Raw genomic sequence first — 24,831 nt, forward strand, 5'->3', positions numbered from 1 at the left:
CCATCTCCACCCCCAAACCCCCATCGCTCCCTGAGCCCCCCATCCATCTCCTGCCTGCCCTCCAGCCCCCCCAATCGCTCCCTGAGCCCCCCCCTCCATCTCCAGCCCCCATTCGCTCCCTGACTCATACGAGGGCAGTCCTGGGCTGGCTGACCCAGGATCGCCCTCTGTTTGGACGTCCAGCTAACCCGTTAGTCAGCTCTGCTTGCCGCTGGTCCCCATAGAGCTGGGGCAGCCCAGCGGTGAGCAGCACTCAGCCCAGGAGCAGGACTGTTTATCTTCCCTCTGCTCAGGCCTTTCCTGGAGACAGACGCGGGGCCAGATCCTTAGGGCTGGGCCCTGCCATTGCGGTGAGACCCCCTGGCCGGGGGGGCCTGCAGCAGCAGCCCTGTGGGCTGAAGGGCGAGGCTGTGGCCAGCTGGAGAGCAGAGCAGGTGCCTCCAGAGTCCTTGGCAGGGGCTGGCATTCGGCTTGGGGCACAAAGTGTCACTCCAGTAAAGCGCCCGTGCCCGTCCCTGTGGGCCTGTGCCTGCCAGTCTGCTGCCCTTCCTCCTCCCAGAGCCCCTGAACTGAATGGGGCTACGCCTGGAGCACAGTGCTGCCTGCCTGGCCCTTCGCTCTCCCCACCACCCCTCTGGCAGCACCTCAGACACGGCCCCCAGTGGGCCATGGTGCCATAAAGTGACTCATCCTCAGGCCCTTACCCAGCCAGCCGCTGGTCTAGGCACCCTGTGCTCAGGCAAGCGCCAGCCAAGGGGCAAGGCCCTGTGTGTGTCTCTGCGGCCCTGCCCCTCGGGTTGTTGTTCAGCCCAGTGCCCAGCGTGTAACTCACCCATGGGATTGTTCATATGCCCTGTGCACTCGGGTCAGTGAACCGTGAGCCATGGGGCACTGGGTCAGTCACACGGCATCTGTGGGCCAACAGCCAGTGACACACAGGGTCTGGGGCGCAGAGGGGGTTAGTGACACATGGGGTATGTGTGTGGGGGTCAGATACAGATGGGGCACTGGGGGTCAGTGACACACTGGGCACTGGGGGGGTCAGTGACACAGGGGCACAGGGGGGTCAGTGACACACAGGGGCACAGGGCATTGGGGGGACAGTGACACACAGGGGCACAGGGCATTGGGGGGTCAGTGACAAGGGCACAGGGCACTGGGGGGGTCAGTGACACACAGGGGGTGCAGGGCACTGGGGGGGTCAGTGACAAGGGGCACAGGGCATTGGGGGGGTCAGTGACACACAGGGTGTAGGGCACTGGGGGGGGTCAGTGACAAGGGGCACAGGACACTGGGAGGGGTCAGTGACACATGGGGGCACAGGGCACTGGGGGGGTCAGTGACACAGGGGGCAGGGGGCGTGGGGGGGTCAGTGACACATTGGGCACAGGAGATTCAAGCTTTGAGGGTTTACCCGACAATCTCTGGAGTGCAGGAACTCCCCAACCCAGGCAGTGTCAGCCCAAGAAGCAGACAGACGTTCGGCCCCTCCATAGCCCACCCCCCGCGGGACTCTCTCCCCACAGGAGCTACTGCCCAAAGTCCCCAGCTCGGTGCTTGTTTGATACGGCTTTAATAGAAAGCTCTGCAAAACCCCAGCGTGTGCGGCCAGCCAGGCCCCCGCATACAAAAGCTCAGTAGAAGACTTTATTATTGCATAGACCTTGGTGCGTAAATGATCCCCCCGCTTCTCCCCCCTCCCCGCCCCATCCCCATCCCGTCCTTGGTACGAAAAATAGTTGCCTTTTACAAAACAAAAAGCGTCGTTGACGCTGCGTGAATAAAACTCTCTCTGCGTATAGAATAAATACTCTTCCTCTGCTCTCCCCGCCGCTCATTCCCCGCCCCCGATCTCAGCAGCCCTGTGCTGGGTGCCGTCCTATTAAGGCATGGGTTGTGCAGGGAGCCCCGTCCCCTACACACTCGAGAGAGACCAGGCATCAGGGGCGCGGCAGGAGATGGCTCCCTTAGCAATCCTAGGGAAGGAGAACTGGACCCAGCCCCAGCAGGACCTGGGAACCCAGATATCAGACCAACCGGGCCTCAATGGACATCACAGCCCCTTGCAGCCTCCCGCTGGGTTTGTCCGTTTCCTCTCTCCGACCCTGGTTGCCCTGGCTTATAGCAGTAGCCGCGCTCGTCCTCCAGCCCCCAGCAGCTCCGCGTCAGAAGCTGGATTCAGGCACTGGTTTCTTCCTGCCCAGGGAGGCCGTGTGGTACTTGACCCTCTGCAAGGTGCCACAGGCCACCTTCTCCAGTGGCACGCTGCGGCTGTGCTGGTGGCCGCTGCTGCCGTTCTTGTAGAGGGAGGCCGACCTGCGCAGCGCCCAGTCGGCCTTGCTGTGGATGCTGGCGGAGCTCTGCGAGCGCTTGATGTCCACCTCGGACCGGCTGATCCTGCCGTTGGCCTGGCCCTCCTTGCCCCGCCGGCCCAGTGTGCCGTTGGCCCTGCCCTCACTGATGACGCTCAGGGTGCCGTTGGAGAGCGACGTCCGGGAGGAGCCCATGGCTGGCTCCGAGGCGTGGGGCCGCTCCGACTCGCCAGGCTGCTTGGGCTCCTTCTTCAGGAAGCCAGCCCTGAAGATGGTGAACTTCCCTTCCGGCTGCCTCTCGGCCTCGGGGTCCCTGTCCCTGCCGTGCTCCCCGGCCTTGGCGGGGGTTCTTTGGTCGTGGTCCCCGTCCCTGCCCGGTGCCCCTCTGGCCCTCTGGGAGCGGTGTGGGTGGGGCAGGGTGCCTGCGTGGGCTGCCCCATTGGAGCTCACTTTGCTCCCGTTGGTCTTTGGCTCCTCAGCTTTCCAGGGGGCCCCCGCGTTGACGGGCAGTTCTAGCTTCTTGGATGTCCTCTGCGGCTGGCCCGCCTCCTCCTTTGGTTTGCTGCTCCTCTTCAGGGTCCCGGCCATCTCGGTGGCTGGGGACGCTTTGCCGTGGCTCTCTGCAGCACCCCCCACAGTACCTGGGGAATTCCCACTCGCCTTACCAGCCCTGCCGGCCCCTTGGTCCTTCCCAGCCGCGGCCGGGTTCAGCGGAGGCCTCGCCAGCACCGGGGTGTTCTCGCTGCCCCCTGTCATGAGCGGGACGATGGACTCGTTGGTGTACCGGGGCCTGCGCCCAGATTCCAGGTATTCCACCAGCTCCCCAGACGCAGCCTGTGGCCTGTCTCTGGCTGCAAAGGACCAACGTAGGGGCACTGGCTTGGTGGCCCCCAGCCTGGCCTTGGTGGGGGACACTTTCATGCTGACGCTGCGCCCCTGAATGCTGCGCACCAGGGGCCTCGACTCAAAGCCTCCTGCAAGAGAAACACAGGCAGGTTGGCGGGAGCCCCCGAGAGCAGAGCAGAGCTGCATGCTGCCCCTTGCGGGGCATCCGGGGCCAGCTCGGGCTGGGCGCAGCTCCCACCAACGCCGCTGGAGCTGCCCAGGAGTGGCCAAGGGCAGGATCTGGCCGGCAGTGTGGGCTAGTAGCTAGTGACTTTGGCCAATGAATCAGGTGACCTGGGTTCTAGTTAGGGTTGCCAACTTTCTAATCATACAAAACCAAACACCCCTGCCCTGCCCCTTCCCTGAGCCCCTGCCCCTTCTCCGAGGCCCCGCCTCCACTCGCTTCATCCCCCTCCCTCCGTCGCTCTCCCCCACCCTCACTCACTTTCACCAGGCTGGGGCAGAGGATTGGGGTCTGGGAGGGGGGTGAGGTCTCCGGCTGGGGGTGTGGGCTCTGGGGTGGGGCTGGGGATGAGGGGTTTGGGGTGCAGGAGGGAGTGCAGGGTGCGAGCTTCGGGAGGGAGTTTAGGTGTGGGAGGGGACTCTGGGCTGGGGCAGGGGTTTGGGTGCGGGAGGGGGTGCAGGGTCCCGGCGGCACTTACCACAGCTCCCAGGAAGCAGCCGCCAGGTCCCTCCAGCCCCTAGGTGCATGGGCAGCCAGGAAGGCTCTGTGCGCTCCCCTTGCACCTGCAGGTGCCACCCCTGCAGCTCCCTTTCTGGTAAAAAACCGGACACCTGGCAACCCTAGTTCTAGTCCCAGTGTGACCTTGGGTAAGTCACTTCCTGCCTCTGTTTCTCCCCCACCCTTTGTCCATCTAGTCCCTTCCCTTTGGGCGGGGCCTGTCTCTCACTGAATGTCCAGCACCTAGCGCACTGGGGCCGGGGACACACAGACAATGCTAATGATGAGGGCTGGGTCCCAAAAACCTGAATGTTGCCTCTGGTGGCCCATGCGCCACTGAAATCCACCAGCACATTGGGCAGTGTAGGGGACGCGTGCCAGTGCACCTTTGGCCAGCTGTAACTGGTGCATTCGACCAGCAGGTGGCGGTCTGGAGGGACGTTCAGCTGGATGGACCCGCCCCGCCACGCAGGGGAGCACAGCCCCTGATGGGCGGGGCTAGAGCCCTGGCATCTGCCTGTGGGGCAGGCCACAGGGGGACAGTTTTCAGCTTGCTGTGGAGCTAGTCCCGCAGGGGGCCGGGCAGGGGACAGCGCGGCAGAGGTTAACCCCGCGTGCGCCAGGAGCGTGTTGGCTCCGAGCTTCCTGGCTCAAATCGGTTGCCAAGTGCGGCCAAGCCTCAGGATGAGGGGAGACTCGCAGGTTCTGGCCCTCGGGGGTGGGGGAAGCTAGAAGACAGGGCCCCTCAAGGCTCCTGCCCCCTCGAGGGTGAATCAATGGAGCCCGCCAGCTTGGCCTGGGTCCATCCCCCTGCCTTTTAACCCATACTTGGGGTGTTTTGGGGCCTGATCCGTGATTCCTGGGGGCTGGTGGCACTGAAATGACCAAAGTAGAAAGTTCACCTGGCCCCCACCCAGCTCCCTGCGAACCTGATTGTGACCCCCCCTTGCCACCCGCAGGGTGCTGCCTCTCCCCCATCCCGCCGGCCCATTCCCTTCCCCCGCCCCATGCCGCCAGCCTTGCTGCCCTGCTGGCCCGCTCCTTCCACGACTGCCCCTTCTTCTGTGCCACCCCCAGTGAATGGGCCACTCTTCCCCTGCCGCGGGGCTGGGCTCCCCTCCGGGAGACCCCTCAGACTGTGAGGCCAAGCAGAGACTAGCTGACCCAGCCAGGCCGTGTAGGGGGTTACTGGGGAAAGAGCCCCTGGAGGGAAACTGGCCCCTGGGCTCAAAATGTCCTGTCGTCTCCAGACACGGCCAGACACCCCCCACCTAGCACTGCACGGCGCCCCCTTCCCCAGTGCCAGCGAGTCGATTGCCCTGGCTCCCCCCGGCACAGCCCAGACTCCCGCGCTGCAAAGCTCTTGGGGCCGAATCCTGCTCTGCGACCCGACGGAGCCCTGCAGGGTGGGGTGAGGTGTGGTGCTCGACTGGCAGGGCAGACCACCGGGGTTCACTGCTCCGGGGTCAGGCACAGCAATACCACAGACCTTTCTCCTGGCTGGTTGCGGCGTCGAGGAAGACGGGAGAGTCGGGGACCTTCGGGAGGGAGGGGCAGGCCGTGGAGCTCCGGGACACCAGGCTCTCCCTCTTGCTGCTCCCGCTGAGCCGCGAGAGCCAGTGATCCGACACGGAGGAGCTGGTGGAGCCTGCAGGGGGAACCCAGACAGGCGCGTTACCGGGGCATAGACCCAATGGGGCGCTGGAGGTGCAGCAAGGGGGGTGGCACCAAAATGCACAAAGCAGCCAGCTCCAGCCCCGGCAATGAGCAATCACTGGGATGGAGCTGTCCACAGCTACAGCCTGCAGCTCCCAGGGGCCTCCCTTGCTAGTGAGCCGCTGCCTGAACTTTCCTCCCTGGGCCCTTCTGGGTGCAGAGTGGGGCCCCCATGCACCCCTCATGCTGGGATCTCCAGGGAGCCATCTGGGAGAGGGGGTGCTGATGCTGGGGAAGGAGAGATCTGCATGCAGAGGTGCCACTGGACAGGCCCAGGCCACAGGTTAGGTAGCCAGGTGTCACCGTGGCTTGTTTTGTTGCATTTTGGAGCAAGTGTCAGTAGAGGGCGCCCAATAGCCATTGTATAACTGTGCTGGCCCGGCCAGAGTCAGGGTGGGTTGGTCCCATCCCCGCCCCAGAGGCCAATGGGACCCTGACCAGGGCCTGTTAGGCTCACAGAGCCAGGGCAGCACGGCCCTGACCCATGCTCCAAGCAGTGAGTCCCACCAGGGTCTTGTGGGAAGCCAGCCCACCCGATCCAGCCTTGTTCCTTGGTGCCGGTGGCAGCCCCCGCAGTGCCCGATCCCGGGAGGCAGGCGGCCAGCTAGCGCTCACCCCGGCCGACGTCTCCAAAATGGGCCGGGGCGTTGGGAGCCCAGCCTGAGGCACTGAGGGCTTCATTTCCCCTGCAGCTCCGAATGAGGCCAGTGGAGCTGTGGATGCTCAGGCCCTCGGGGTCTCCTCTCGGGCCCCACAAAACACCTAAGCTCAGTGGCCGCTGGTAATAATACATAAAATGGGTATGTGCCATAAAGTGCAGTTACAAGCAGCAGCCACAGGGTGGCAGCACAAATAGGACAGCGCAATTAACATGCCACAACAGACTAGTAATTTGCAAGGATCTCAGAGCAAATACAGCCTCTGTCAAATCAGAGCGCACGTCTCTCAGGAGGGGTGTGTGTGTGTGTGAGAGAGAGAGAGAGAGAATGTGTATCTGTGTGTGTGCTTTGTGGTTGTGTGAGTATGCATGTGCCTGTGTCAGTGTGTGTACTCTGCGTGCATGGAGGTGGGTGGCTTTGTCACTGTGTGTGTGTAGGTGTGTGTGCATGTGCTGTGATTTTGTGCGTGGGTACATGTGTGTGCATGTGCTTTGTGACTGTGTGTAGATGCATCCACATGCTTTGTGATTGTGCCAATGTGTGTGCCCTTGTGCTTTGTGATTGAGCGTGTGCGTGCGAGACAGCCAAAGCATTCAGCGAACAGCCCGTGTGAATTGTCCTTTCCCTCCCCCCGGCTACTCCACACCGGAGCAGCTCAGCAGGATTCAGCTGCCGGCTGATCGTGTTAAAGCCAGAACGGTGTCACAGTGCTGGCCCCACGGAGCCCAGGGGGGACGGGCCCCAGGGACCCCTCTGACGGGTCAGTCTATGGGGGAGACTCAGCAATGTACTTGTCACAGACAGCCCTAGGCCGAACGCGGGGGGTGGGTTGGCCTGCCAGTGCCAATGGCTGTGATTTCCACCCACCCTCCCGGGGACGTCGACAGGGCACAGGAGGGTTTGATGCAGCCTCTGTAGCCACAGCCACAGCAGCTTTCACCTCGCTGGCACGGGTAACAAGAGCAGTGCAGCCGCGTGGGCATGAGTAGCGGCTAGTGACCAGCGTGCACGGTCCCGTGCTGATGGCCGTGCGGCCGGGTCTCCGCCGCTATTGTTACCCATGCTAGCTAGAGGAAAGCAATCGCAGACGGCTCCCCGTGCAGACACCCTCTCCCAGGGGCGGATGGGCAGCTATGAGCCAGGCTCTGGCCCCCCAGCACTCGCACCGAAGCAGACCCTGGAACAACTCTGCCGAGGGCGTTCCTCCCGGGGAGCCAGGGCGCGGCACCTGCCTTTTGCCTAGAGCCGGCCCTGAGTGGGCCAGGCCTGGGCTCCCCGCAGCAGCACGTCCCCGGGGGCGAGCGCGGACGGCAGGGGCGCAGGCCCACCTTGCACGGAGCTGCTGGCAGACCAGCTGGGGATGACATTCCTTCGCTGGTAGAAGAGGATGTAGGCGCCCCGGGTGCTGACCTCGTCCTCCAGAACCGGCTCCACAGCGCTGTCATCGTAGCTGTACCAGTGGCTGTCCAGGGAGTTCCTGCAGTAGGCTGGGGCAGAGAGCACAGCTGTGCTTAGGAAGGGAGCTCACGAACCGCACGAGGGGCGGAGACGGGGCCCCGGGGCGCCAGGCTTGGGGTTCAGTCCAGCCCCGCCAGGGTGGAATCGCATCAGCCTGCATCGCTGGCGGGGCCCGTCTGGCTGGGATCTGCCCCCGCCCGGCCTGGGACTGAAACCGCAGCGAGAGGTAGGCAGGCAGAAGGCAATTCGCCAGCTAGGGCTGGGCCAGCCCAGCTGCTCCAAGGCCCTCCACAGGTAGCGTCGCCCCAGAGGTTCAATCACCGCAGCCAGTCAGGACTTCCAGTGTCCTTCCCCGGCTCAAAGCCATGCGTCTCCAGCTGCACAGCGCCCCCTAGCATCAGACTGGGGCATTGGTTAGTACCAACTCGGGGTTAGTACCAACTCACCCATGTTGTGTCCAACCCACATGGAGCCCTGGAGCACTCACCCGTGTAGTGTCCATCCCGCACGACGCCCTGGTGCACTCACTCATGTAGTGCCCGCCCCGCATGGTGCCCTGGTGCACTCACTCATGTAGTGCCCGCCCCGCATGGTGCCCTGCTGCAGTCACCGGCATAGTGCCCGCCCTGCATGGCGCCCTGGTTCATTCACCGGTGAAGTGCCCGCCCTGCATGGTGCCCTGGTGCACTCACAAGTGAAGTGCCCGCACCACACGGCGCCCTGGTGCACTCACCCATGTAGTGCCTGCCACACACGGCACCCAGGTGCACTAATTGGCTCAGTGCTCACCCTGCACAGCACCCTAGTGCACTCACCCTGTAGTGTCCGTACAGCGCCCTGGTGCACTCACTCATGTAGTGCCCACTCTGCACGGCACACTGGTGCACTCACCAGCAAAGTGCCCACCCCGGACGGTGCCCTGGTGCACTCACCGGAGTAGTGCCCACCCCGCACGGTGCCCTGGTGCACTCACCAGTGAAGTTCCTGCCTCGTATGGTGCCCTGGTGCACTCACTGGTGTAGTGCCCACCCCGCATTGTGCCCTGGTGCACTCACCGGTGTAGTGCCTGCCCTGTATGGTGCCCTGGTGCACTCACCGGTGTAGTGTCCACCCTGCATGCTGCCATGGTGGTTGCAGACGGCGTACAGGTCGTAGAGCGACTCGAGTTGGGAGCTCTCGTGGAGGTACGGCAGCTGCTTCCATGTCGCCCACGGGCCCAGTGCCTGCGCCCCGGCCTGGCTCCTCTTGGCCACGTGGGGCGCCATGTTGAGGCCGCGGAGGGGAAAGCGGACGAGGGTGGAGAGCTTGGTCCGGCGCTCGCCCACCTGGCGGAACCTCTTCAGGTGGATGATGAGGATGTCGGGCAGCGTCCACAGGCTCAGCTTCACCACGCCCTGCTGCAGCACCTGGCAGTGGGGGCACCTCCAGGCATCGTCGGGGGCCAGCTGGGGACACAAGACACCATGCCCCAGGCAAGGCTAGGGTTAGCGTGGCCCCAGCAACTGGCCTGGCCATTCCCCCCATGCCCATGGGGAAGGCACTGGGCACCTGGTGCTGCTGCGCATCCCTCCAGCAGGATTTGTCCAGCGGGGCCTGCGACCTGGGTCTGGGCGCGGGGGGGGAAAGCACAGTCCCCAGTGCCTACCTGCCCTTGCTCGGGCTCAGAGAGGAAGGCTGGGGTTCCCCTCACAGGGTGCGGTGGGCTCTCCCTTCCCTTTGTTCCTGTTCTCCTGCCAGCCCCAGCTGGGCAGCTGGATCCATGCCCTGGGGTGCTCTGCTATCAGCCCAGCACCCGTCCCTACCCCCCAGCTCCAGCGCCCCAGACGCCCCAGCACAAAGGGCGACAGCAGGCCCAGGGTGCACGACCAGACCCCGCCCTGCATGGCACATACCTGCTCCTCCTTGGTGTAGAGCTGGAAGCACTCATCCAGGGTGCAGCTGTGCTGCTGCTGATGGGCCTGCTGCTGCAGCCGGACGCTCTCGGTGTCCTGCACCACCTCCTCCTGGATGCTGCCAAACAGACTGCAAAGGCGGGAGAGGAGCTTGGAGGGAGGCAGTACCCACGCGATGGCATCTGGGCAGTGCCATCCATGGGCAGCATGACAGGAGACAGCAACTGTCCTGCTCTTTCCCAAGCCAGCCTGTGGTATTTGCCTCCATATCCTGAGGCAGTGAGTTCCACAGGTTGAGTTACAGTAAGACCCGTCCTAATTGACCATTTAAGGGATTGGCATGTTGGTTGCCTGGCAGAGGTGGCCTTCTAGTAAAGGCAGAGCAGTTCTCCCCCTAGTGGACAATACTGTCCAGTACAGGGGCTTGAAGTTAGGCGCCCAGGCTAAGATATTCACAAGTGCCAGTGACTTGGGGCCCCCAACTTGAGATGCCTTAAAGGGTCCTGATTTTCAGACACTCAGGAGCCCCCAGACTCTGAAACTCAGCCCCCTTTGAGGTGTCTCAAGTTGGGCCCCCCCAAAATCACTCCCCATGCTTGAAAACCTTGGCTCAAACTCTGTATTTCGGCACCTAACCAAGTGGCTGGATCTTCACACGTGCTGAGCACCGGCAACCCTATTGGTGTCCCGGGCACTGCTGGGCACTCAGCCGTCTATCAGGATGAAGTGCCAGCCCAGAGCCAGCTATTCCACGCTCTTCGGTGCAAATCCAGCATCGCTACATTGAAGGTGCTCCGCTGCTGTTAAACGCAGAGTGCATGGACCCTCACTGTCCTGCGCAAACTGCTCACCGCTAACCCTGCTGTCCAATGGGGGAGACACGGGCAAGTGATTCTTAGCAGGCCAGATCCTGATGTCCTCACTCAGGCAGAATTCCCAGCGGGACGATGGGGACGGTCCCACTCAGACTTTACTCTGCCCTTCCATGGGGGGGATTCCGAGTGAGGCCGTCAAGGTTGGACCGTTAATAAATAAGACACTTAAGAGCCCAATGAGTTGGTTCTGGTTCTGTTGGGTGAAATACAGAGACCAGGTCCTTGGCCAGGGGGTGGGCACAGGAGTAAGGCCTGAGGCCACCAGGTGGCTACGGGCCAAACACTGATGAGAAACGTAAGGGGAATCGAGATGTTTTCTTCCAGCTGTGTTGACCCTGAGTCTCTGATCCCAGCCCGCGGCACCGAGACAGACCCGCTGCCTCTGTGCCCCTGCCGCTGCTGGGGACAGGCTCCGCGGCGCTGAGGACTCACCGTTCTTTGGTGTTCGGGTCCCATTCCACCACCAGCTTCACGTGGGGGGGGCCACCCAGGCCGCTGAACTGCAGTGCTCTGCTGGGACAAGGCCAGGCATTAGCGGGAGGGGCCTTGCTCCAGGCTGCTCCCCCGGGACACAGTACGGGTTGCAGCTGCCAGCCCAGGCCCAAAGGGAAGCTTGAGCATCGCCGTATTGACCCTGCTAGTAAGGGCTGATCCCCCATGAGAGAGCAGAGACTTCCCAGAGCCCATCGGGTGCTGGAGGGGAAGGCCCAGGGCACCACCCCTGACCCACTGTCTTCCCCGCGCTGGTGGGGCATGAGGCAGCTACAGGTGTTGTCTGGCAGCAGGTTCTCCGTTCCTCCCCCAGGCCCTGCAGCCATCATGTGAGAACCTGCAGGCAGCTCCGTAGGGCACGGAGCATGGCATGGAGCTGCCCTTCCCTTCCCTGTCAGCCCTCTTGCCCTGACCAACGCCCTGGCTTGTTAGCAGCAGCCTGTGGCTTCTGCGAAGTCCCTTCCCCACCTAGGGTTGCCAACTTTCTAGTCACACAAATCGGAACACCCTAGCCCCGCCCCCCACGAGGCCCCGCCCCTTCCACAGGCCCTGCCCCCACTCACTACATTCCCCCTCCCTCAGTGGCTCGCTCTCCCCCACCCTCACTCATTTTCACTGGGCTGGGGCAGGATGTTGGCGTGCGGGAGAGGGTGAGGGCTCTGGGGTGGGGCTGGGATGAGGGGTTCAGCGTGTGGGAGGGGGCCCTGGGCTGGGCCAGGGGGTTGGAGTGCAGGGGGGGTGAGGGCTCTGGGCTGGGGGTGAGGGCTGTGGGTTGGGGCCGGGGATGGGTAGTTTGGGGAGCAGGGGGGCTGAGGGTTGGGGCGTGGGCTGACCTCGAGCAGCTCCTGGTCAGAGGTGCAGCGGGTCTAAGGCAGGCTGCCTCCCTGTCCTGGCACCGCGCCGTGCATGTCCCAGAAGTAGCCACCAGGTCTGGGTCCTAGGCGTGGGGGTGAGGGGGGCAAGAGGCTCCACCCTCCGCTCTCACCCTCAGGCACTGCCCCCCCATCTCCTATTGGCAGGTGGAGCCGGTGCTCAGGGCGGGGGCAGCGCACAGAGCCCTGTGGGCCCCACCCCCGCCTAGGAGCCAGACCTGCTGGCTGCTTCTGGGGCGTGGCGCGGTGCCAGGACAGGTAGGGACTAGCCTGCCTGAGCACTGCCAACCGGACTTTTAATGGCCCAGTCGGCGGTGCTGACCGGAGCCGCCAGAGTCCCTTTTTGACTGGATGTTCCAGTCAAAAACCGGACACCTGGTCACCCTATCCCCACCCCGTGGCAGACTGGAGACTGCTGCAGCAAAGGGGCTCCGTACACCGCCAATCTCCCAGACCTCTGCTCTGTCAGCACCATCTCTGGGAAGCTGAGGAGCAGGTTCCCAGCCACAGACGCCAGGCCCCCAGCCTGCTTAGAGACAGATGATCATCTCTAAGGTGCTGCCTCTTTAAGGAGCCGTCCCAGCAACACCCTGACCTCTGGGGGTCAATACAGACCCCTTGGCACTTTGCACATCACCTGTCAAGGTATACAAAGGGAACTCCTTAGACCAAATACTAATACGTTCTCCAGCAGTGTTTTCTTTCTCTGCCCATCTGCACAAATTAATCTTTTATTTGTCAGTTTGTGTGTGTCCAGCGAACGCAACGGTTACCAACATTTACTGATAACCATCTAATCCTTCCAAGTTTATGGCCAGGGTCACCCAACAGACTGGAGCTGGGACTCGAACCCACGTCTCCTGAGTCCCTCTCTCACTGGCCCCCACCCCACATCACTTCAGAGAGCTCCGTCACACAAGCCAGTGTAGCACTGCAGGACCACTACGGTGCTGCAGGGGAACTGCATGATGGGTATTACATAGCCTGATGTCACCACTTGCATGGCCCCTGGGCTCCTCCCACTCCCTATGCCCTGCCAGTGGTGTCCCAGCATACACACAGAGACGTTAGATAAAAACACCAAATGCCCCTGCTGGAAGGTTGCACTGTAAAGCGACTGTATTTCTTAGAATCCAGACCAATAACACCCAGTGACCAAAACCAGAGAGAGACAAAGCAGGCTGCTCCCGAAGGCAGTGAGGCTCTACTCACCCACCTTGTTCTAGGCTGGCTCTTCCCAGACTGACTTGGATGGCTGACTTCCCTGCAGAGCCCCATAGCCTGCAAGCAGGATATGGAAAGTCCTCTCCACCCAGCTCTTAAAGCGATAGCATGCAATTCCAACAGAGTCCTCAACACACCACGGGGCCCAGTCCTCTCCCCTCACTGTGTGTGTCGGCTTGGCTTTGTGCCTGCTCTCACACTGCTCTCCTCGCCTGCAATGCTGCCCCCAGCTCCTGACTGAATCAACCCTTCCCGCCTTCTGCCCATATCCATCTATCCTTCCCCCCACCCATCCTGCATTCGCCACCAGGGTAGCCGATGCCCAAACCCTCTCTCCCCCGGATTGCTGTCAGACTGCCAGGGCTTGGAGGCAAGGACCGTGTTTGTGAGTTACTGGCACTGCATCAGCGTACATTAACGTGAAGAAGAGTCACGGGAGATGGATGCGTTCAGATGAAGTGCCAGGGAAAGACACATGAAGAGGGAGAAGAAACGGGCTCTTGGGTAGGCAGCGAGAGGCACAGCTTCCTTGCACTGTCACCTCTCTGGGGTGGGGACCGTCTTTTTGTTGTGCCTTTGTGCAGCGCCTGGCACAACGGCATCCTGATCCAGGACGGGGGCCCCTAGGCACACCCATGGTACCAATAATAATGAATAATAATTATTATCCCGCTGGCTCAGATGGGACGAACCAGCAAGGGGGGTGGTTTATAAATATGCAGCCGGATCCCTTCTACTGGGAGAAGGGGGGTCTCCGTGAAGGCCAGGCAGGCAGTGATGTGCTGGGGAGACGACTTCCACGAGGCATGGGAGCCGGGGTCAGCAGGCGGCCATCCTGCCTTCTCCACTGGGCCCCGGTCTGGCACGGCTGTGTGACCGGCTGCTGTCGCCGACCAGACGAGAATGCCCGGAGCAAAGGGGGCGCGGGGGCCTGCGTGGGAGCCCTGGTCCATGCCTATGTTAGTTCTCAGCGAGCTAAAGGACTGTGCCCCGTCCTCAGGACAGCTGGAGGCGCAGGGCAGGCTCCCGCGCTAGCAGCTGCAAGCTGCTGTGATGGGGCAGACAGGAGACGGGGAGCAGAGCTGTGGAGAAACCCCACCTACTACGGCCCCCGAATCACAACGCAGCCCTGGCAGGGAATTAGAGGCTGCAGTGTAATCCCCAGAAGGGCCAGTAGGTGGCAGACTCCTCCCAGACAATCGGCTTGCTCCATCATCCAAGTGGGAGCTGGAGGGGCGAGCGGGTCCTCTGAGGGTGATGGAGGTTTGCTCCCACATCCCGTTGTCAGGAGCAGACCGAGCAGGTGCCCAAGTGCTAGGCCCCATGTGGCCGGGCTGGTCCTGTGTGCCCCGTGGCTGCACCTGGAGGAGACTGATGGAGTTTGCACGTAGGGTGTTTGACACGGAAAAGGGGAGTGGAGCCTCTGAAATCCGCTCCCCTCAGCCACGCCCAGCCCCTGCGAGCGACAGTGACACCCGTCACACCTGCCAGCCTCTCCAGCAGTCCTGAGCCAGCGGCGGGGCCAGGAGAGGGCAGGACCCCCAGTGCTGTTAGTCCGTTCACGGCACCTTACTGAGCATATTACACAGCTGACAACAGGAGGTGCAGGACATGACTGTTCACCCGGGGCCGGAGAGCGAGGCTGCTGGGGTGACTCCTGTCCTGTGGGGCTGGGCCTGGCTCCCTGCTCCGGTGTATGGGGCGCGTGGTGCTGGGACCCTGTGTGCTAGGTCAGAACAGCACTCGCTCAAATTTGCCCCGTCCGCTCTCTGTCATGATGGGGGGAGCCAGGCCAAACCTGAGTGGTATTAACCCCCATACGGAATGGGAAACTGAGGCAGAGAGGTGAAGTGACTTGCTCGCAGTCACACGGAGAGACAGTGGCCGACCCAGGGAAAGGCTCCAACTCTCCTGACCCCTGCTCGGGTGTGTAACTCCTAATGCACGCTGCCACTCCACTACATCAGCCTTTAGACCCCAGTTTGCTACCACAGCGCCCCATGACGCCACTCTCACGTCAGACGGCGACTGCTGACCCCCACACGGAGTCACCACAAACAGGCAGCGGAGACAAAGAGCTCGTGTTCTTTCCATCTCCCAGCAGAGAGCGTCCCACCTGGGAGACTGCAGCCAGCTCTGAGGGACACTCTGCTTGACGGATGCACCAATGAGATGCAGCCAGTGCCAATGGAACAGCCATGGCAACCGCACAACAGCAAAACCATCAGCCCTAGCCACCGGGAGCTGGTGGCAGAGGATCAATATGTACAGCGCCGAGCGCCCGGGGCGGTGAGGAGGTACCCTGTGGAGTCCAGTGCCCGGGCAGCACGGTGATGGGGCCGGCTCTCCCAGGCAGCGAGTGCAGCACAGGCAATGGCCTGATGGGAGCATGCTGGTGCCGCCACAATGAACCTCCTCAGACACATGGGGCAAGTGTCCCCAGCAAAGGCACCCTGTTGCTGGAGGGGCTGATGGTGGGTCTCCCAGGCCTGTTGCTGCTCCCATCACGTGGGGCCAGCAAGGAGCAGAACTGGGATTTCCACTGAGGGAAAGCCCTAGCCATGGTGGGAGACTCAAGTCCTGAGCCCAGGCTCAGAGCGTCAGCGGCCTCCAAGGCATCAGACTGTAAAATACAGCTGGGCACTGACTGCGGAAGGAGCCAAAGGCAGGATTTTCTTTGCCGCAAAACAAAGACAGCGAGAAATGCTTCCAGATGAATACCATAACAAATCCACGCCCAGAGGGGCCTCACCACGCTGCACGCCATGGCCGCTCGCGGCTTGACGGGGCAGCAGGAACAGAAGCTGGATCCTGCTGCTTCCCGCAGCACAGGCCCTGCAGTCCAGCTACAGGAGAATCTTTATGAGCGCCTAGCAGTCCGGGGCCTATGACACACAGCTGAGCAGTTCTGATGGCACCCAGCAGAGGGCAGCGCTCTCACCAACACCCTGGCCAGCTGATGACATTGCACGGTGGGAAATGAACCGTCTGAGGCACTCAGAAAGAAAGAACCGCCCGACAGAGTGCCTGCTAGTGACACTCGCTGAGTGCTCATCGGAGGCCTGGATGCCTGCTAGGAGGTCGGCACAGGGCTTGGGTGAGGAGGCACGTGGCAGCAGGTGCATGCAGGAGGGGAAAGCCCTGCGCTGGTTGGGGAGCAGCAGAGGGTATTCTGCATGTCTCACTTCATATGAAACGTAGGCCTGGCCAAGGCCATGGTCCCTCGGCCCCCTAGGCCTGGCCAAGGCCATTGTCCCTCAGCCCCCCTAGGCCTGGCCCTGGCTATGGTCCCTTGGCCCCCCTAGGCCTGGCCCTGGCTACTGCCTATTTGGCCTCACAGCTCAGGTTCTCGAAATGAAAGCAGGCCCGTGGCTTCCCGCATGGCAGGGGGTAGCTGTGCGCTCCAGCACCCTGCTCCAGGGGACACTGCTGGGGCTGGGAGAGTGTCCAGCTCAGGAATCAGCAGCTGGGCTCATGCAGGGAGGAGACAGTGAGGGCTCCAGACCCGTCCCTGCTCGGTCAGCCGCTCCTATGCCCCGTCCTGGCGGGCGAGGTCTCTTACCTGTCGACTGCGGGGTGGTAGAGCGGCCTGCCGTCCTGAGGGGAGAGGTAGCTGCATGCCACGGAGCCCCCGGCAACCCGCACCCGGAACAGGTCCCCCACGCCCTGCAAAAGAGAAGCCCTGAGGGTGAGAATCCCTGAGCTGGCGAGTGGATCCCTGACCCCAAGGGGCCAGCGCCTGGCACCGGGGCTGACAAAGGGCCACAGGGCTGAGCGGGAACAGGAGGTGCCTGGGGACCGGTCAGGCAGGGCAGTGAGATGTGTGGCACGCAGGCTGTGAGGAGGAGACGCATGGGGTGGCACTAATGAAAGAGCAGCCCCAGCAGAGATGCCCCACGAGGATGCCCTGCCCAGAGAACCAGCTGCGAGACAACCCCGGCTGGTCTCGGGGGCCATGGGGCCCCTCCTGGGCCAGCCTCTCCAACTTACCTTTATTTATACAGCACCTTCCCTCTCAAAGCACTTGCCAGACCACAGGAGAAATGCAGCTGCTGCTGGGGAGGAGAGCAGTCTTTGCCAGCAAACTGCTATGCCATATTTCAGAGGAAGCGTAGCCTGGTGTCTCTGGCTGACACGGCACACTGGGGGAGTCAGGGACTCACCCAGGATAAAACAGGGCCAGGAGGCACCAGGTTAACGGCCTGATTCCTGCAAGCCGCTGCATGGATGGAGAAGGCACATTGCATGCTGGGATTGGCTGTCTCTATTGGAACCCCATGGCCTGCCTTTGACTCAGGCAAACACCCCGTCCCCTCACCCGTCATGGAAAATCAATGTCCAGAAAAAAAATCCCTGGCGTCCCCGGGCGGCTCATCCTCAGCCGCCCCCGGGGCTCACTCGTGCCGCACTTCGGAAGGTCCCGTGCGGCTAGGGGATTGACCTAGGTGACACGCTACCCGGGTCTGGGCTGACGCTGGGTTGAGTGCGTGCATTCACTTCCCAGCTGCATGGGAATTCAGGTGCTTCACCTGCGTTAATCCGGCCAGCTGAAGCAATTGAAGATCGTTGGAGGATTTCAAACACCCACACTCCACCGGCTCTCGTATTGTGGGGAGGGCAGAGGCTGAATGGTACCACGCTGCAAAGGTTGTAAATACGCGCAGCTGCTGTGCAAGCTTCTCACACACCTCTGCTAGCATCCCTCCGGGCTGCCCTGCAGCCCCGCCTGCTAGACCAGCCAAGGGCCCCTCCACACGTGGGCCAGCGCACCTCAACGATTTCACTCCTGGGCCCCCCTGTAAATTCGCCAGTGTGCTGCAGTCCTGAGCTGCAGCACTCCTGCCGACAGAAGCCGTGGGCCCCCACCCACAGTTCTGCCAGTGCCTCTCAGACAACCCCCAGCACTCCCAACTGCTCCCGCCCTAGCACTCTCAGACAGCTCTGCCAATGCTCCTCACTCCCGACCCGCAGCAACCCCTGAGCCTCTGCTGAGCAAAGACGGAACCATCAGCTCTGGCCCTGCAGCCCCAGTCCGGGCTCTGAAATTCCCTTCCCAGGAAAACTTGCCAAGTTAACATGTGACTCGGGCTCAGCTGGAATCTGGGCCCGCTGGAATCAGTGGGAGTCTTGCCGCGGGCAGGGCTGGACTAGGGAAGTGAACTTGAGCTGGTGCGGGGTAAGAAGGTGAAGCAATGGCCGCGCCCAGGTGGCAGTGGATGAAGCTAAGGACTGGACAATGAGACACAGAGTCTCTCCCACCTCGCTCACTGCTTTGGGCCAGCCTGGCACTGCTCATCAGTCCTAAAGTCACTTGGAAAATGGGCCAAACTCAAGGTGGCTCCTCCCAACCCAGTCCACGTATAACCCAGTGGGGACTGGTGGCTAGGCACTAGGACGGGATCTCTGTGTCTCTGTTTCCCCTGCAAGCTCCTCATGGCAGGGACTGTGGCCATGTGTCTGTACAGCCCCTGGCTCGGCTGGGACCTCTGGATGCTACCGGAATACAGCTAGAACAGCCATCACCTGGCAGGGGCCCACATACAGCGAAGCCGAAGTAAGTGCCCGAAGCCATTTGCTCAGCCAGATGGGCCCCCGGATGGATTTTACGGCGCCCTCACTCGTGATGTCTTAGGGCAGGCCTGGTGCAGAGGTGTATTTTGCAGCCCTTCCCCCTGCACCGCTTTTACAGTTTCCCCATTGTCACGCGAGCGGATGCATCTGGGGCCATCTCCCTCCCCCAGTGATGATGTTTTGTCATGTTTTGTCGGCGTTTCATTAGCCAATCCATCCCAGCTTTCATTACCCGCCGCCGGCCGGCCCCGCATCCTTCTGACAGGGACTGTAATGAGAGCCGAAGCGGGGACAAAACGAATCCATTAGGGTGACAATATTCAGCTTGTAATCTCACGTTCCTCTAAACATGCATTAGAGACAGAGCGTGCGCCCCAGCTACACGGCCCAGCTCCCTGCAGCAGCACAGCCGTTCCTGGGTGCGAAAACAGGGAGCAATCAAACCGCACCTTCCTTTCCAGGATCTCAAAGCACTCGCAACCACTCAAGGATTTCCCTCTCACAACCCTCTGGGAGGCAGGGCTCACGCTCCCCACTTTATTGATGAGGAAAATGAGGCACAGTTTGCAGGTTCCTCGGTTTCCCCATCAATGAGACAGGAATGACACTATTTACCCACTTCAGCAGGTAGTTCCGAGGGTTAATTTGCTAATATTTGTACCGGACACTGACACGTACAATATGAACAGTGTGTGCTGTTATCTCATAGCCTCCTGCATTCCCTCTGGGAACAGGTGCTGGAGACCTCCCGTTCCATCCCCCGCGCCCAGATTTGCTGCAGTATAAATAGCGCCTCATAGCACAATCAATGCGCTAGGGTCAAAAGCCATTCTTCAGATGGTATGAGACACAGTCTGCTCTCAGCGACGCCAGTGCAGCCCCACTGGCTTCAAAGGGGAGAAAAGAATCCAATTTTCACCTTTTAATAGCTTTCAAGGTCCTGCACAGCACCCAGCCAGGAGCTTATAGAAAACAGAAAGGCTCCTTTATCACTGAAAGCACCTGGTCGCCCGTATTGTAGGGACGCTGCCTGCTCTATCCCAGCACATATGGGACTGAGCTGACCAAATTCTCCACACGTCATGGGCCAGATCCTCCTTAACCCACTGACTGCAGCGGAGCTGTGCGATTGCAGCGGGTGGAGGATCTGGCTCTCTATCCTTCCAGCACATGCTGCTTAGTTTACCAGACTGGAGAAGGTTCTTTACAACAGACGCGTTCCCCAGAAACCGTAAAGAACCCAAGAGAAGCTCCACGGTTCATTCCAAGCCCCAAAAACCTTCCCTGCAGGAACTGGGGGCACGTCTACACAGCAGCCGGACGATGTCATTCCCAGCTTGGGCAGACAGACACACGCTAGCTCTGCTTGAGCCAGTGCGCTAAAAAGAGCGGTGTGGCTGTGGTGGCCTGGACTACCTACCCAAGGGTGATCCCATCCCAGAGCCTAGGTGTGTACATGGGTGGCTAGCCCGTGCCACCCCCCCCCCATGCTGCTATTTTTCGGCACTAGCTCGATGAAAGCAATCACATCCCCCAGCTGGCAGGTGGGCATATCCCTCAGAAGCCGTACTGGATCGTCTTTGCACCGGGAGGGGCCGTGTGAGTTAGCAGAGCATCCTCCAGGATTCGTGAGGAACCCCATAGACGAACTCCAGAAGGCAAAGTTGCCTACAGCTATTGTGGAAGGTCCTTGCTGGCTGCTCTGAATACCTGACAGGAACAGTCGCACATGGGAGCTAATGACAGCAAAAGAAGAGTCTGGTTAGCGTGCCCAGTCATGCCCAGAGAACTCATCCAGCCCGTGGGCACGTACACCACAGCGCTAGCCCCCATCCACAGCACACGAGGCGTTAGACTCCCACAGCTCACAGAAGCACTGCAGGTTTGCACAAGCTACTTTAGCAAGGTTCGAAAAAACCGAGGGGTGGGTTCCCGCTGCCCAAGCAGGCTGTGAATGGGATGGTCCCGTCTGGACGCAGTGACCGTGTTACACTTTCCCCAGATACTTTCAGTCTGAATATCTGAATAGCTTTTCTATTAGATGAAGGAAACCAACCAGCAGAGAGCGATCGAACAGACCGTCTCCCTGGCAGAACAAGCAGTATGTTACCCAGTCTATATCACTCCGCACCTGCACTAAACAGAGGACAAGTCCCCATGCGAAGGGGGGGTAGACAGCAACAGAACCACATCCTCTTCCAGTTACCGCTACCTAGCCCCCAGGAGAAATGTGCAGAGACAAGGCAGATCTAGAGGGGCAGTGCTAAGGGGATTGCAGAAGAGGCACAGGAAAGCTCTGTCCTTTTCCGGTGTGACCTCAGGCAAGTCACTGAGGCAGGTAACTAAGTCCATAGTTAGGCACCTAACCAAATGGCCTAGTTCCCAGAGGTGCCAATTTCATCTCTGCCTAGGGCACTAAGCTGAAATTCCCCCTTCTGCACAAAGCCCAAGGCACCTCAGCAGTCCCGTGTATGCCCTGGGAAGGCTGGAGTTTCCCTTGGTCTGCCCAGAAGTGGTTCAGGTGTATGCAACAGGGAATCATGGGATGTGGGTGCCAATCTGAGGGAGGCGGGAGAGAGAAACAGCTGCCAAATCTTCACTGTTGCACCAAAGAATGGAACATTTCCCTGATGATAATATTACCCAGGATTTTGCAAGCCCCTTCCATCAAGGATCTCCTGGGGCTTGGTGTCATCCCCATTTTATATACGGAGAAATGGGTGCACAGAGAAATGAAGCTCCCTGCAGGAACCTATGCAGAAAAACCAGCAAAATAAGGTTAATGGGACTTGAGCTGCATTTCCTGGAACGAATCTGTCCCTGGTCTGGGTAAGGAGTGAAAGGCGCCGTTCCCAACTAGACCGAGGAGGATTTGAAGCTGGGCCCTCCAGCAAGGCCATTTGCTATATTTCCCCACAGAGCATCAAAAAGTCCTTGTTTCTGGATCTGTTGGAGAGGGCATCTGCCAACGGTGCAAAGAAAAGGTTCTGTGGAAGAAAGGCTCAGAGACAGAGACAGAGAAAGAAGGTCAGGACTGGGGCAGCAGAAGGCCTGAGGACGTACAGTACAAGCTGTAGAGGGACAGACATACATGGGGCTTTCACGTAGGGAAAGGGCAGGTGGGAAAGTCTAGACTGGGAAACAGCAAAGCTCCTCCTAGATTCTAACCAGCACAGGCTGAGAACCAGTAATGCTGTGCTTGAGTGCTCAGTCCTCAGTCAGAGAGATGCTCATCTCCACCCCTTCAGAATGTGCCATATTTCTCTGATGGTTCCACTGTCCCTAGCACCCGGGGATCAGACCAGCCCAAGAAAGGGGAAATGAGCTGAGATCCAGTGGGGGAAGATACACCAATGGGCCTCTCTCACACCAACTGTCATTCCCCTTTGGGCCAGTGGCCAACAGCTGGTGCGGCTGAGTATTGCGAGCTCTTCAGGGCAGGGCGTGTGTGTATTTGTACAGCAACTAGCACAATGCGGCCTTGATCCTGACTGCAGCCTCCAGACACTGTGGTAATACCTATAACGAATCATTAGATCTGGTCAGAAATGGGGGTGGGGGAGGTACCCTACGCACTGGCACATCCTTCCTCTCTCACTCCGGTGGAGAGAGCCCCCATTGAGAAGCACCCGTGCTATGGGGCTCTGCGAGCTGCTGGCCCCAGCCTTGGAATCTGAGCGCCAACGTGCACATGAAAAGCGGCAGCGGCATCATCGCCCCTTCAGTCTGTCTTGCACGCTGGTCTGGGTGGGCTCTAGTGCTGGGTGGAAGTTCTTGTTCCAGCTGGACTGGTTCACTCGTCCTTGTGCCAGGGAAGGGCACACGGTTACTATGACGATGACCCATGCTCCTGCCCCAGGACATTATTTGGCGCTCTGAGGATCCAGGCGCTTCAGAAAATACCCCTGCCTGTTTCCCTGGCATGCACCGGTCTGCAGCAGGCAGCCAGGCACTGGCTTGATTTTCAGCGCACGCAGCACCAGAGCCAGGCAGCCTCGAGGCACCGCGTGACAGATTGGTCCTCCAACTCCACAGGAGAAGATGAAACAGCCCGAGTGCAAACAATGACACGGATTAGAAATGATCAAAGACACCCACCATCCATCAGCACCAGGCCTAGCCACCCCTGAGACAGAGGGAACCCGGCATGAGGGAAACGGCCTTCATCTCCTGTGCGACGGGCTAATCCAGGGCCTCTGAGATACGGCAGAGGAATGGAGCCAGGATCCGGCGATTGGCCAAGTCCTAGTGAATAATGGTGAATATGATCCCGCTGACGCCAAGGAGGCCAAGTCGGCCTGTTTATTAGTGACTCTTTTTTCATCGTTCAGCCAGCTCTGGCTGGGGCAGCAGGAGCCCCCCGCGGGGTTCTCCCCCCTCAACTTTTCCAACATTCCCTGGGGGAGACGCTCCAGGAGACGGACGGCTCATTCATGGCCTGTGATCGCTCCACTCGGCTTAGTGCTGGACACACGCCGAAATGTTCCACGTGTCTCTGAATGCAGCCGAATGCCTTTGGCTTGGCCATCGCATGAGACGGCTAGGAAAGTCCCAGCCACTTAAAGACCATGTGGCTTGTGCCAAATCCTGACTAACGGGCAGGCAGCCTTTGAAACAGATTGGACTGTCCTGGTATGGCCAAGCTTCACCTGCTTCCAGGTCAACACAGCTGATGGGTCTGACTTGCCCACCCCGGTGTGTGGCACTGGTGTGAGAGGAGAGCCAGGCCCTGAAGGCTCTAACCAGCCCTGATGTTTGGGAGCCAAGCTCTACGACTGGCCTCTGACTCTGCAATGCACTGAGCCAGCAGAGACTCTCAGGCGAAGAGCAGCTCCCTGGACATGGCGAAGGGGCACCCGCGAGCACCGAGCAGCGGAGTCAGGTCTGCCTGTGCTGTGCCAGAGCTGGGGCTGATGAGAGGCCTTCAGTCCAACGCCTGTCGCCAGCGCGTTTCTGAGCACAACAAGGCCCTTGAGTTAGGGAGAACGTTACTGTAACTCAGATGCCAGCTGATGCGTTGCTGGTGGATTGGGCCAGGCTACCCTGCCCTCATCGTGGGCACCAGGAAGGTCCTGTTCTCCCAACAAGCAAACTGCACGGAAAGAAAGTAAGAAGCTTCCCCCTCCCCTGGCCAGGATGTGAATATTCAAAGACTCACGCTGTGCCAGCATGAATGTGTATGAGCCTGAGGCAGAGAGGGCTCCGCAAGACGTATAGTGCAGCTCAGAAATACACAGCTTTCCCCAAATCCCTGCCCGTAATTAGAGCAGATGTCAGCCAGCTAAGGGCACATGGGCTGGACCTGTGCTGCTGGCCGACTTCCCAGCGCAGCCAGCTAGGAATGCGGCCCTCGGCCTGTGTCGGGGCACACTGCTCTGCTCCTGCCTGGGGAGAAGGCTCTGCTTCACCGGAGCGATGGTAGGGGAATGGGATCAGAGGAAGGATGGTCCAGTGGTTAGAGCACTAGCCTGGGCCATAGACGGACCTGGGCTGAATTTCCTGCCCCAGATTTACTGTCTGACTATAGCCAGGTCACTTAGTCTCTCTGTGCCTCAGTTTCTCACCTGTAGGACGGGGATAGTTGCACTGTCCAGCCGTACAGGAGTGGGTGAGGATGAGTACGTTAAGGATTGTGAGCAACTCAGATGCTATGGCAATGGGGCCAGAGAAGTGCCCTGGACAGAGGGGGCAGTGCACGGATTTCCACAGGACGGCAAAACCCCAGCAGTTAGGGGGACTAGACCCTCAGAGATATGGGATGATCTTTTGCACCCCAACCCCCACATGAGATGAGTCCCAATGACTTTACATAGCCCACAGTCTCCTGCCAGCCATCGCGCTGTGGCCCCCGTGGTATTTATCTGTGGGGGTTGCATACCGGTCTCCACTCGTGAATCGCCAGCAGTGGGTATTGTAGGGAATGGGCATCTGCCCACGTCTCTTGGTGGCTAAGCCATTGACCCCCAGTTGCCCCCCCCCCAGGCTACTGCAGCCTTCTCCTATCTGCTCTTCCCAGTACCCACCACAAGCCCCCACCAGGCTGCCCAAAATGTCACGTCAAGATTGTCTTCTTCACCACCGCCATCACTCCCCCACCTTTGCTCCCTCCGCTGGCTTCCTGCTGCCTTGTATATCAAGCTCAAATGCCTTGTCCTGGGCTCCAAGGCCCCGCCCCACTGTCCCCTGCCCCACA

General features: G+C 60.5%; 1 protein-coding gene across 1 annotated transcript in view; it reads right to left on the reverse strand.

Moving 5' to 3' along the window:
- Positions 1–2,165: 2,165 nt before the first annotated feature.
- USP43 (ubiquitin specific peptidase 43) overlaps positions 2,166–24,831 on the reverse strand; it is a 169,519-nt gene continuing 146,853 nt past the window's right edge. The window contains exons 9-15 of the mRNA XM_024217634.2: positions 16,630–16,733; positions 10,912–10,989; positions 9,605–9,734; positions 8,809–9,157; positions 7,583–7,741; positions 5,369–5,527; positions 2,166–3,286 (exon numbers count right to left, since the gene is read on the reverse strand). Of these exons, the coding sequence (XP_024073402.2) occupies positions 2,166–3,286; positions 5,369–5,527; positions 7,583–7,741; positions 8,809–9,157; positions 9,605–9,734; positions 10,912–10,989; positions 16,630–16,733 (2,100 nt within the window). The remainder of the gene's footprint in view (positions 3,287–5,368; positions 5,528–7,582; positions 7,742–8,808; positions 9,158–9,604; positions 9,735–10,911; positions 10,990–16,629; positions 16,734–24,831) is intronic.

The sequence above is a fragment of the Terrapene carolina genome, unplaced genomic scaffold, assembly GCF_002925995.2.
Source record: "Terrapene carolina triunguis isolate 2854851 unplaced genomic scaffold, T_m_triunguis-2.0 Scaffold192, whole genome shotgun sequence".
NCBI classification, from domain to species: domain Eukaryota; kingdom Metazoa; phylum Chordata; order Testudines; family Emydidae; genus Terrapene; species Terrapene triunguis.